General features: G+C 37.7%; 1 protein-coding gene across 1 annotated transcript in view; it reads left to right on the top strand.

Moving 5' to 3' along the window:
- UBN2 (ubinuclein 2) overlaps positions 1-13,006 on the top strand; it is a 52,352-nt gene that overhangs the window by 30,163 nt on the left and 9,183 nt on the right. Inside the window, exons 12-16 of the mRNA XM_058805881.1 lie at positions 3,422-3,472; positions 4,824-4,866; positions 5,582-7,114; positions 11,063-11,309; positions 12,021-12,110. Coding sequence (XP_058661864.1) covers positions 3,422-3,472; positions 4,824-4,866; positions 5,582-7,114; positions 11,063-11,309; positions 12,021-12,110 — 1,964 coding nt within the window. The remainder of the gene's footprint in view (positions 1-3,421; positions 3,473-4,823; positions 4,867-5,581; positions 7,115-11,062; positions 11,310-12,020; positions 12,111-13,006) is intronic.

Below are 13,006 nucleotides of genomic sequence, written 5' to 3'. Positions count from 1 at the left end.
AATTTTGATAGCAGTGTTCACAACAGACTTAAGGTTCTTGCTCTCTATTTCTTGTTTGCAGTTGGGATGCTCTGTTTTGCAGCAGTTAAAAACACACCAGTTTCTAGACTTGCTTCTTACAGATGTAAGAAGAAACAACCACACAAAAGAGAGGGAGAAATAAAATGGGAGCAATAGTCAACTGTTTTGAAACACAGGCTTGGCAGAGATTTCTAATGGTTTGGGGTGAAAGAGGAGCCAAGTATGGTTTGGCCTTAGTTCTTTCTTTCTGTAGCACCCACGGTAAAAGACTATTTCATCAAACCTCAATCTGGTTGTAAAAGCAAAATGATACAACTGCTTAACTTGCTCATTAATACCTTGATTTTAGTTTAGTCAAATCTGTTTCAAGCTGTAAAAATAACTGTACTGAGATATTTTTATGATTGGTCAGTGGAGAAATAGCTGGTTAAATAGTAACAAAAAGAACAAATGAAGTTTTATACTTCCTGGCATACAGCTGACTAATTTTGGTTCAATTTATTAATTTTTTGTGTAAGTAGACTAATGACTTTGATGTTATCTGTTAGGAAGATTTTATTGAATTAGATGAGACAGAGAATCCCAGTTTAGTTTAAGAATGGAAGATAGGACAGAAAGATCACTGATGATAATGGAGAAATAGTCAAGAGATAGTGAGGTGATTCAAGAATACATAGAAGTGAAGCATGTTTAAACTTTGAATTGGAAAGCCATAAAACATACAGTTCTCTCCTTTCCATTGGATAAGTCTGCTGAAAATTTCCATGAGCTTTTAAACTATCCATACAATTGGCTTCAACAACAAAAGACAAAAACTAAACAAAAAACCAGAATGCCCCCCAAAACAAACCAAAACCACCAACAGACCAAACAAACCCCAACAGGTGACAGATCATAACTTCCTGTTGACCACCAACACTTTATTTACTAACTGGGTGGTTTTAGTACCATAATGATTTACAAATTGTCCTGTATCTACTGAGTGGCACTTTTTTGTTTTCTGTTAAGGAAGTTATAATATATAATTTGTAGGCAAACAGGTTTGCATGGAAAGAGGAAAAGAAAGTATTTCCTGGAGTCTGGCAGTGGTAATTCCTAAAACACTACGTAATTTGTATTCTGAATGTTCATTTTGTTGGGATGTTATGTTAGGGATTATGCTGAAGGCTTATAATTTTTTTCATTTTTATATATGGCCTCAAGTGAGAAGGAACTATATAAACTTGAAAAAAAATTAGGTATTTAATCCTAAAACTGATCTATTGACCATGTATTTTTTAAGGAATTCCTACTGATCAGGATAGGTCTATGGTATCAGGACTTTGTGGTTTTAGTTTAGGAGAAAAATTTCTTGCACTTTCAAAGTTAACTGTGTTTAATGTTTCTTATAGCTATATAGGGAAGGAAGAGGGAAGGTATTGATCATAACTGGAAATGACAGAATCAAAGGATTGTTAAGGGTGGAAGGGACTTCATATACTGCTCTGTCCTTTCCTTGTACCATGTCTGATTTCTGTCCTTTTATAGTACTTAAAATTTTGTCTTTCACTTTGAAGGATGCTGCTACAAATTACTGGGGCCTGTGATTAGTTCTGAATTTTCATTTCCAAATTGAAAACATTAAGGAATGGATAAAGAACCAAGAAGGAGGTGGGAAGGGAAATATTCTGAAGAAGCTGTATAGGTCAGGAGGTAGCACGTTAAACATGTAACAAGGAATGTTGGTTTTGCTCCATGATGTTCTTCATAGGTGTTCAGTAGTCTCTGATGGAACAATGCAATACAGATTTGGAGGTTAGTGTGGTGAAGAAAATGTGAAAATGAAGCTGGAAATAGAATCTGAAAAGTAAGGCACTGAACTGTAGTGAGAGGATCAGTGTTTTCTTACTAGATGACATGAGATTTTTGGATACTCAGATTTTTTGTAATTATTGCAGCTCTGCAGGTTATATTATCAGTGGTGAAAAGCTCTTGTTTAGACAGCTGTTCATGGTGTGGTCAGTATCCATGTGATGGCAGTGCTGTAAGAAAACGTTGCCTTTCCTAGTTTGCCTATCTGGAAACAAGGAAGGGGACCAAGTGTTCATTGTCTATTCATAGCTGCATTTTAGTAGTAAGCTGTTGGATAGGTACAGGTCAGCAATCATTTTCACTTTCCACTTGGCAACTAAGGAGCTGAAAACATTGAATAAAGGCACAGCAAGTATTGAGATGTGTCAAACTGGCTCCTGCCGTTCCTTGGCTCTGTAGTAATATGTGTGTGTCAGTCCAGTGTAACTGAAGTCAGAGAAATTATACACAATAGCCTCAAGTTTTTCTTTTACTAAACTTTCCAAAACTTTTACTAAAGTTCATTCAGTACTAAAAGTACTGAAGAAAACTAGAAACAAGCTTGGTTACTGTGTTCTGACTTTTATCTTCTCTGCTTTAAAAAAACACCACAAGAGATTAATAACCACAAACACAAGACTATGGGTCAGTGTGTTGGGTGTGTTGGACTGTAGTGTAAAGAGTTTACAATAGTATTTTTTTTTATATTTGAACTATTTAATTAGTCTTTGAGGAGAGAGCATTCAAAGTGTATTTCTTCTGTCCAGTTGAAGAAGGTAGCATTCTCTTATGTTGATTTTTGCTTGGCCGTTTACTGATGTATTTTGAGCATAAAGGCACAGTGTCTCATGTCCCAGCTAGATGGTGACAGTGGGGGGCGACGGTTCCACTTTTGGGGCCCCACAGAATCCCAGCTACCAGCGGAGGTGCAGCCCAGAACAAAAGGACAGCAGCAGCACGGGCCTGAGGTGGCACCGGGTTACTTTATTTGATGTTGCACTCCCCGAGTCTCAGGGTCCCAGACAATGAGCTGGGGGCAAGCAACAGCTTATACAGGGGGGCGGGTCTCAAGGCAGGATACAATGTTCAGCTAATCAGGAGAACTGGGAGTGGAACACAAGGGCAAAGGATACAAGGGAGAAAAACTGCTTGGGACAGGAGGGGTTAACAACTGGATGTGGGAGGAAAGGGTTTGAAACTTGGCAGAAAAGTAGCTAAGTAGCAAAGAGATAAACGGACACCTGGCTCAATTGAATAACAAAGACAGGTCTGTGTCACTCCAAAAGCAAGGGGAAAAAAGCCCAAAAAACTACCACACAACAAATCAAACAATAACCTGGAAAATAATAGCACACTGCAACAGCAAAGTATTATAATTTCTTTAGATCTTCTGTTTATGGATGCCAAGACCTATACCATGACAGCACTGCAAAGTAATCATTAGTTCCCTTGGGGACAGATAATCAAAGGCTAGTTCTGAAAACCAAAGGTTATTTGGGTATTTGGTGGTCAGAGGCTGTTTGTCTGTCTGTAGAATCATTTCATGTTTCTTTTCTCACCACTCTTTTAGGATGCTTTTTAAGGAAAGCCGAAGTGTTCACAATCACCTCACTTCTGCTCCGTGAGTATCATAGGGACAACTTGCTTTACAAGATCTTTAGGTTGTGCAGGGCATCTTTTCTCATCTTCCTGCTACCTGTTTTAGACAGAGGGAAGGAAAGGGAGGTACTTTGGAATTTGTTTGAAGATACTTACAGTGATGCTTATAATCTTCTTTAATGCTTTAATTTAGGCATATAACTGTAACATTCTTGTGGCATTATATTTTAACTCACTTGTGAAGTGGCTAGATAACTCCAGGGGTATTAATTCTTGAATTAATACCTTTTACTCAAAGCATTGCACACTGCCTAAATTTTGGCATCCAGCCTATTAAACTGAACTCAGACTGCAGTACTTCCTACTTTGTTCTTTTCCTCAAAAATACCTCTAATCACAGAAGTCTGTGTATCTTAGTGGGATTTTATCATCTTCATTTTCAGACAACACTGTGTGCCTCTCTGGAGCTGTCCACATTCAGTCAGAATTCAAATAAATTGTTATGGCTTGAAATAACACCCCAATTGCAATTTTTGTGATAAATATGATTAACATATTTTTCTACATAACATGAAAACTGAGTCATGGTCCACCTACATTAAAGTCTTTTTTTAACCAAGTATTTCTAGTTGCTTAGGAAAGGATCAAATATTGCCTACAGGATGGAAATCTGTTGATTGCCCTTGAAGAAATAAAGTGTGAAATGCTGAACCTCTAAGTTGAAGCCAATAACTAATAATCCTTAATGCTGTCCTTGCTTGCATAACTGCAGTTTGTGTACGTTGCAGAAGAAAATCTGACAGTTTGCTAAATTACTTCTTGCAACAAACAAATTACATCAACTGTTTTAATAGTCGATAAGCAACAAACCACTTTTGTGGGGGGAAGAAACAGCTGTTTTTATCCAGTTTGAAATAAATGAGAATAGGAAGCATCTTCCTCAGGAACAAAAATGTCAACGTAAAAAGTGAAATTCTATTGCTATTCTAGAAGACTTCAGTGTAGACAAAGCAAACTGATAATATTAAGAGGCTGAAATTAACTGATATTTTAATGTTCCTCTAAACCAGAAAAATAAAACCAGCTCTCTGTATATACCCTGATCTATATGTCAGGTTATATCATCAATTCAGTTGATTTTGCAACTAATTTACATAGAGATACATGACCAGGAAAATGAATTGATAGTGTGCTATTTTTCTTTCCCCCTATATTTTAAACCATTTTTCATTTCAAGGATGTTTTATTATTTAAGCTGGACTCCTGTAGCCATCATTCTAGTTCATTGGGATATAATCAAGGTAACACTTAAAATGAAAATTACTTGCCTTTTGTTTTGGTCTTCTGATGAACATTTATCCCTTCTGTTTTAGGGCAAAGAAGAGAGTGATTCTGGCCCCTAAACCCAAAGTGAAGGTAAAAGCCTATTAAAATATCTGAATACCACTTAATGGTCCAGTGTGACCATTTAATACAACCTGTTTCTGCCTCTGATCCTGAAAAATTCTTGCAGGAAGTTTTTCAGGCAGTCCTTATTGGCTTGGTGATGCATTACTTCAAAGAATGTAGTACAAAATACCTCTGTATAACTTTGCCCCTTTAGGCTATGTAGTTTTTTTGAAAATTGACTATGAAGAGGTACTAGTTGCAGTGATGTTTCACATTTTTGAATGTGTGCTTTGTGTGTTTTCAGTTTATGTTAAACTTAGCATCACTGGAAAACAGTGTGGTTGGAAGGATACCATAGTATAGAGGTCCTCATTTGACATGACCAGGTGTTGTCTTAATTCAGTAGCAGTTTTAGTAAGTGATCAGAATAGTTACCCTATTCTTCACAATATTGGTTGTTCTTCACTGTATGGACACTTTTATTTATGTGGAGCAACAACACTAGATTTTTTAAATCCAATATTGAATTAGCACACAGGGCTCCAGCACCTAGATATCATAAGTATCTTAATATGAAAATTTCAGTAGTAGATCTTTGGTGTGTCTGAATTTACTGAAATAAAAGTATTACAGTCTTTTTTAAAGTATTAAAAGTCTGCATAAAAGTATTACTCTAAAGATTACCTTAAATCAATTTCAGGAAGACTGTTGAACCTGATGTTTCTTATCCCTTCATTTTCAGGACTCCAGTCCAAAAAAAGAACAGAAAACCTGTATATCTTCAGTCAATTCAAGTTGTGCTTCTGTACTGAGTTCCAGTGCAGCTGCGTGCACCCCAGCCAGCTCTAGCTGCACAGCAGCTCCAGAGACCATCTGCTTGGATGACTCACTGGATGAAGACCTCTCTTTCCACCCACCCTCACTGGACTCTGTTTCTGATGCTCTTGCAGTTATCAATAATGGTGCCAAGGGATCACCTCTTGGGTCCACCATAGACACAACAACACCCAGACCTCGCCCTGGGCTGAGGGAAGAGAAACTAGCAAGCATTATGAGTAAGTTGCCTCTGGCAACTTCAAAGAAAGTAGAGCCCACTCAAACATCCCATTCATCAAGTCTTATTGCTGGTCATACAGGGCCAGTACCAAAGAAACCCCAGGACTTAGTTCACACTGGTATCTCTTCAGGCCTTATTGCTGGATCTTCAATTCAAAATCCCAAGGTTTCCTTAGAGCCTTTGCCAGCCAAACTACTTCAACAAGGACTGCAGAGGTCAGGTCAGATCCAAGCTGCTTCCTCCTCTTCTCAGACTCATATTTCTTCCTCTAAGACTCAAGCAGCTATTTCCACCTCCTCTCAAAGAACCAAGGATATCTTGGTATCATCTGCTGAGGCTCAAGGTGGTACTTCCTCAACATCACAAGTGACAAAGGTGCACCAGCATTCAGCTGTACAACAGAAATACGTATCTCCCTTACAAGCAACTATTAGTAAATCACAGAGCAATCCTGTGGTGAAATTGAGTAGTAATCCCAAACTCTCTTGCTCATCACCAGTGATCAAGGCTCAAGATAAGTCTGTAGTGTATCGCCTGCCTTTGTCTAATCCTTCCTCTGGAAGTGGCTCTCAAGTGTCTCACCCACTGGTTTCTCGGACAACATGCAGCACCTCTACCTCTAGTAACTATTTAGCCAAGGCTATGGTGTCACAAGTTTCTTCCCAGGGTTTCAAGCCTCCCTTCTCCATGGCTGCCTCTCCCAAACCTGCTGCCTCTCCCAAGCCCACTTCATCTAAGCCCTCTGTGACACCCAAGCCCAATGCATCACCTAAATTTTCATCCAAGTCCACCTCATCCCCCAGGCCTGCAACAACACCCAGTTCTTCCAGTTCAAGTGCACTAGTTTCCCAGAGTAGTCACTCCAGCAACAACCCCCTTCATAAACAGACCAGTGGTGTAAATATCAGCAGGCAGTCTCCCACAGTGAATTTGCTGTCCTCTAATCGCACCTCAGGCCTTCAGCCTGCAAAAAACCCTCAGGCTTCTTCAAAATTGCCCAACTCTTCTCCTTCTGGGACTGTTGGTAAAAATAATCTGGGTGGAGTTGGAATGAATGTACCTGCCAGCAGAGGCAGTAACCTTAACTCAAGTGGAGCTAGTAGGACTAGTCTGTCTGGGGGAGCAGGAAGTGGAACGCAGGGTGCTACTAAACAATTGTCAACTCCACACAGACCATCTTCTGCCTCAGGGTCTCCAGTTGTAGCAGCCAGCGTGCAGGTATGCATCAAACAAGTTTACATTTGAGCCGTACATTAATGTTTATCACATTTATTTTGTAAGCATTCTTAGGATGTTTTACCCTGATTTGTAAATGTCATTAATTTAATTTTTTACCTTTCTAAGCATAATGCTGATACTGATGAAACTGTTTCACACTAAAGAATATGTATTTCCAGCTGATGTGAAATGCAAGCATCAGTGTGGAACAAATCCTCACTGTAAATTGTCAGTCTATACTGTGGAAAAGAATTCACTTTTTTTCCTTTAACAGCGCTAGGAAAGGTAAGCTTTGTGTGACCATATTTTCAGGGATGTGGTATGTTACTTGCATTATTTGATTTGTGCATTCTTTCATATTTACGTATTTATAATGATGGTGGTCATGTAAGAGGTGTCTTTGTACATTTGTTGTCAGACTTCATGATTACTACAAAAGTAGAGTTCAGTTGCCTGTGGTTAAGTGTAATTCAAGACTTGTAATTAACACTTGCGAGGGCTTTTCTTTTGTATTGTGACCGTATTTTATTGTGTAGGATCTAGTCAAACTGAATGAGACATCCCATTATTATATAAATACCCTAGAAATTGAAAGCTTATACTATCGCTAGAGACAAGACAAATCAAACAAAACAAATATTTTGAAAATACTGTTGTTCTGAAACATATAAACCTATTATTTACTCAGAAGACAACCTGCTTTCCTAGGTTGTGTTCTTCTTACTGGGAACTGAGATGATTTGATGTTTTCCTCTTTCTAGTGCTCTCTATGCTGAAGTCATCAATACTTGCAAAAAAGTAGTATTGCTTTAAATTATATTCTTGGTATACAGCAATTAAAAAACGTAGTATTATTCTAAATAGTGAAACATTTTGAAACATTTCTGTTGCATGGGAGTGATGTATACTTGACTTCTGGCAATATTTTATAATCTTTTAGTTTGCCATCAAATTTTTCTTAATGCAGCTGAATAACAGGAGGAAGATTATTTTTACAAGACACTTCTATGGTCTTTTATCCTTCTGTACTGAAAGAGTCAACAGTAAAAGTCTGACAGGCTCTGACACAGCGTTCACTTACTCTGGGTGCTTTGAATGGCAAAGAGATCCACAGCCTGTATGCTGTGTACAGGCCCCTGAGGTACCACAGAGGGTCTGCAGAAGAGCTGAGCCAAGTACAGTGCAGTTTGAGTACTCCTGAAGGTGCCTGGAGGAGACAAAAAGAGCTACAATGAATCGACTGGGAAGAGGGTTGTTTCTTCCTGGTGCAGTCAGCAGAATTCAGTGGATGCAATGGCTGTGATGTAGAACAAAATGTGAAATGGGTGTGGTAGTTCTTTAACATGACTGAGAAGGGAAGTAAACAGTGTTGTGCTGATTGAGATGAATTCTGGCAAACCCTCCTGTAGCTAAAGGCAAGTAATTTTTTTTGTTAGAAACAATGGTCACCCAAGTAATGAAATGCATTTTGGCCACAGTTCTACTGAAGAGTTGTGGCACTGAATTGTGGGGGTGTGTGGTATATAATAACTAACATGAGTCCGTACTATAATACAGCAAAATAAGGTGTGTTGGTATACAGAAAGGGGTAAATCAGCTAAAGGTACTGAGCAGCATATGGTATCACTAAAATAATTATTGAGACCTTTCATTTGGGCTTTCTGACACTTCAGAAATTACTTTCATAAAAATGGTTCAATCAAAGAAGATAAACCATGGAATAAGGCTGTTGCTGCTGTGCACTGTGAAGCTTAGTCAGTGGAGTGCATTCAAGGAAAGATGGGAATTAAATTATCTCCCAGTTCAAGTACACTAAAGGGGAAGAGATTTGTGATAAGAGGTTTTATTTAGCTATAAAGGCCTAATGGCTGGCTGCTGAGCCAACATCACTTCCAGACTAGTTTTTAGGAACCATGTACTAAGGACTAAGTTACTCCTCTTACAACGTCACATAAGACTGAAAGTGAATCTCCTTTCTTTTAAGGCCTTAGGGATTTACTTCCTATTTGAGATGCTGTTAGAAGATGAGAATGGTACCTGCATTGGTCATTATAATATTCTGGTCTGCTTACATGACAGATGAAACTAGATTATTTCAATGTGATAATAAAGGTGTACTTAACTAGGAAGCTTCCAAGAAGTGTTTGCCTCCTTTCCACTTCTGGTTTACACCATTATTTACCAGAATACAAGTTTATACTTGCTGAAGCCTCACAGAAAGTTACATCTTAAGGACACAAAGCCAAAGAGTACATATGTGATTTCCTTAAAAAGTTCTATCTACCATCAGTACTCTTGAGCAGAATCTAGCTTAGACTTCTAAGGATCTTAATTACTCAGATTCATGACCAGGATGAACCCTTTTAAGAGCTAGTGTACATGAGTCAAATAGAAACATCTGAACTGCGATTCCTTTAGGGTGTGCTCTGTAGCTCTTTTCTTCACTGTATTTCTCTCTCCTTTTTGAGTGAGTAAGCAAGATCTTGGCAGAGCACTTTACAAAAGCTTGTTTTGAGGCATTTTTTCAACAAATTCACAGTTGCAAAACATTACTGTATTGCTTTTACTTTGTTGCTCTTTACTAGATTACATAGACAATGAACAGTTGTCAATTTTTTGTACTTAAGCTTATTGTGAAATTAGTACTTTTAAAGGCAAAAGAGAATGATAGTGTGTTGATGCTTGACATTCTTTTTTTCTACTTGTGGGATAGAGTATGTTGTAGAAGTTGGTACCTTTAAAATGACCAACATAAACATTTGCTAGGAACATCAGCTGTAGGTAAATGCCCTTTACAGGGCCACTGTTCTAAAATACTGTGTTTTCTAATAAGAAGAAACTGTCCTTTCTTTAGCTGCTTTCATCGGAACATCTTAAGACCAAAACTGGTAATAAAAATTTATCCATGCTAGGAGATTTCATCACTTTGCTTTTTCTGTAAGTTGTTATTACAGAACTCAGTGAAATGTCATTTTCATTTTAAGCTCATGTGTTCATTAAAATGATTCTAAATTTTGGGTTTAGTTGAGGCTTACTTGTAAAAATGCACAGATTTGTAATCCTATTCCGTCTGAGTCTTTTTAATTCAAATAACTACAATATCTGAGTTGGAGTCTGATTCAAAGTGCTTTCTATACTAACTGTTTTGTAGTAGATAATTAGAGAACTGAACGTCAGCATATGAAATTACTCTATATGCAGTGAAGGCAAGATTGTTAAACAAGAACAAGCTGATCTAATATTACAGAAATTAATGTGATTTGGGAGCTGTTGTAGCTAAAATGTTCTGGCTAATCTTGCATTTTTATTTTAAAGCTGCAGTGAATTTAACTTCATTTTGACATTTAGAGTGGAGACATTATTTTCCTTTGTCTTTTCCTCTGACATGTGCATACACACTTCAACATATGTATGTATGCATTTTGCTAACGTGACTTCTTAAGTTTGGGGATTCTTACATATGAATCTTAATTTTCAGGATTCATTGTTTCTCGGCAACCTCTTTAGAAATAATGTTCTGTTAAGACCCAGATTTGCAAAGGGGAGAGGTGTAACACTGTACTTCTGAAGAACTTCAGATCTGCATTGGATAATTTCATATTATTAACCTAATAGAAGATATTGCATTACATTGTGACTGTAGGTCTAGTGCATAATAAGAAAGGAGATCAAGGAAATTAGCTCTAAGGCTGATGAGAAAAACATGATAGATGAACCATGCTTTTATGTCTGAATCTGCAATATAATTGTGCTTGCTTAGCAAATGAGCACTGGGAAAACTTCCTGGGTGGATAAATGGATATTCATTAATAGTTTAATATACTTCTCAACAGAGCAACACTTAACAGGGAATAGTTGATTTTTATACCCTTAAAGAATACAATTCAGATCTTTAAAAGTCTTGAAGTACTGCTTCTTCTTTTTTTTTTTTTTTTTTTTTTTGCATAGTCAACAGCAGGAGCATCACTACTGGCTAATGCCTCACCTCTGACTCTCATGGCATCACCCCTGTCTGTGACCAGTCAGAACGTGACGTCTGCACCATTAACTCCTTTTGGGATGCTGGGTGGCCTTGTTCCTGTGACTGTGCCCTTCCAGTTTCCCTTGGAGCTGCTTGGCTTTGGGACGGACACAGCTGGAGTGACAACCACCTCGGGATCTACCTCAGCGGCTTTCCACCACAGCCTAACTCAGAGTGAGTGGAATTATGATGCTGTGCTAAAAGGAAAGATGCATCCTTAAAGTGGAAATTGAGTAGGGAAGCAATAAAGTCCTGAGACGCTTGGATTTGGTTCATAAAAATCCCTACAGGAGAGTAAATGGGATTCCTTCACTGGTAAAAACTTTCTTTACATAATACCTATATGTTATAAATCACCTTTGATAAGCTTAACTTCATTGTTATATTCACAGTATATGTTCAGTTTTGAACATACATTTTTTGGGTTAACTTATAATACTTTATTTTTAGAAAGGAGTTTAAAAGTCTTCAAATGTCACAGTTCAAGTAAGAGACTTAAGGTGATTCCTCAAAGTAGCCTTAACTCGACAACCTCAGATATCAAACAGCTCTCTTATGAAGAACTGTCAACCACAATGGCATTTACTTTTTCACGCTTATATGGAAGCTATATGAAATGTTGGTCTTTCTGCCAAACCAAAGTATATGAAGAGTTGCATCCCAATAGCAAGGCATGGTCCTTGCTCTGACATTTGACTAACTGTATTTGAATAGGTTTGTCTTTGTTGACTTATTCCAACCATCAGAATGCTATCAGGTATTTATTCTTTGTTGTGGAGATAAGCTGCTACTGCTAGACTATAAAAACAAAAACTTTCTTTCACAGAGACTGCCTCTCTCCTCAAGATTTATTTTTTATCTTTGTTCTCCCTTTTTTCCCTCCAGACTTACTGAAGGGTTTACAGCCAGGTGCTCAGCATGCAGCAACGCTGTCTCACTCACCTCTGCCTGCTCACTTGCAGCAAGCTTACACAGGTAAAGACATGATATATTTCTTATTTTTAACTTACTTTAACTTAAAAGTCAGATTTCTGCTTTAGACTGAAATATAATCTACATCAGTGCTTAGTTTAGAGAAAGCACAACACAGGGACAAACATTGGGAGCAGCTGGCAGAATGTACTCTATTGTAGCGGTATTTTTTGGAACCTGAATTTTTTTCCCTACTTCTCTTCAATATCAGGAACAAAAAAAAAATCAAAAATTCCAGTACTTTACTGCAACAATTCTAGAAACTGAAGTGTACAAATTCAGCTAGTGGGAAAAAAGGAATAGTACTTACTGGACATGATTGTTTATACGCTGCATAAAGTTTTTTTCCACTAAAAATTTTCATTTCTCCTTTGAAGGAGAAACTGACCTTCCAGCTAAAACCTTTTTTCATGTTTTTTATAAGACTATATTCACATGTGAATGGTGGGATGGTTTCTTAATGGAATGTCTGCTTCCCTTAGGAATTTTATGCTTAATAGGAGATAGTTTTATTGAGAAATTTGAAGCAGAACATTTTATTTTTCTGTTTGTAAGGCTTAGAGCAGGAAAATTTTCAGAAAGCTTTAGAAAGTGCAGTTTAGAGTGTACTCCTTTCTTTGTCACCTGTATGTGTTTTCTGGGGGCCAGGAGAAGGAATGGGAAGGGGGCAGCTTGGTGGGCATTCTTCATTCTTTATTTGAGAGGTTCTCAGTACCAAAAAAAAATTGGGCAGTGTTTTTGTATGAAGCTTGATATATCAGGTTTCAACAATGCTATTTCTAATAAATTACCTACAGAAAAGATGCAAGGTCTTCCACTCTACTAGTAAAGACCATGTACTTTTTGGTGATGCTAAAGCTGAACCTGCCAAATTCCTGTCTCTCCTACTGCAAGTTACA

The sequence above is a fragment of the Ammospiza caudacuta genome, chromosome 5 (genome assembly GCF_027887145.1).
Source record: "Ammospiza caudacuta isolate bAmmCau1 chromosome 5, bAmmCau1.pri, whole genome shotgun sequence".
In the NCBI taxonomy this organism is placed as follows: Eukaryota; Metazoa; Chordata; class Aves; order Passeriformes; family Passerellidae; genus Ammospiza; species Ammospiza caudacuta.
Note: the sequence above shows the minus strand (reverse complement) of the source record. Positions and strands in the feature narration are given on the sequence as shown.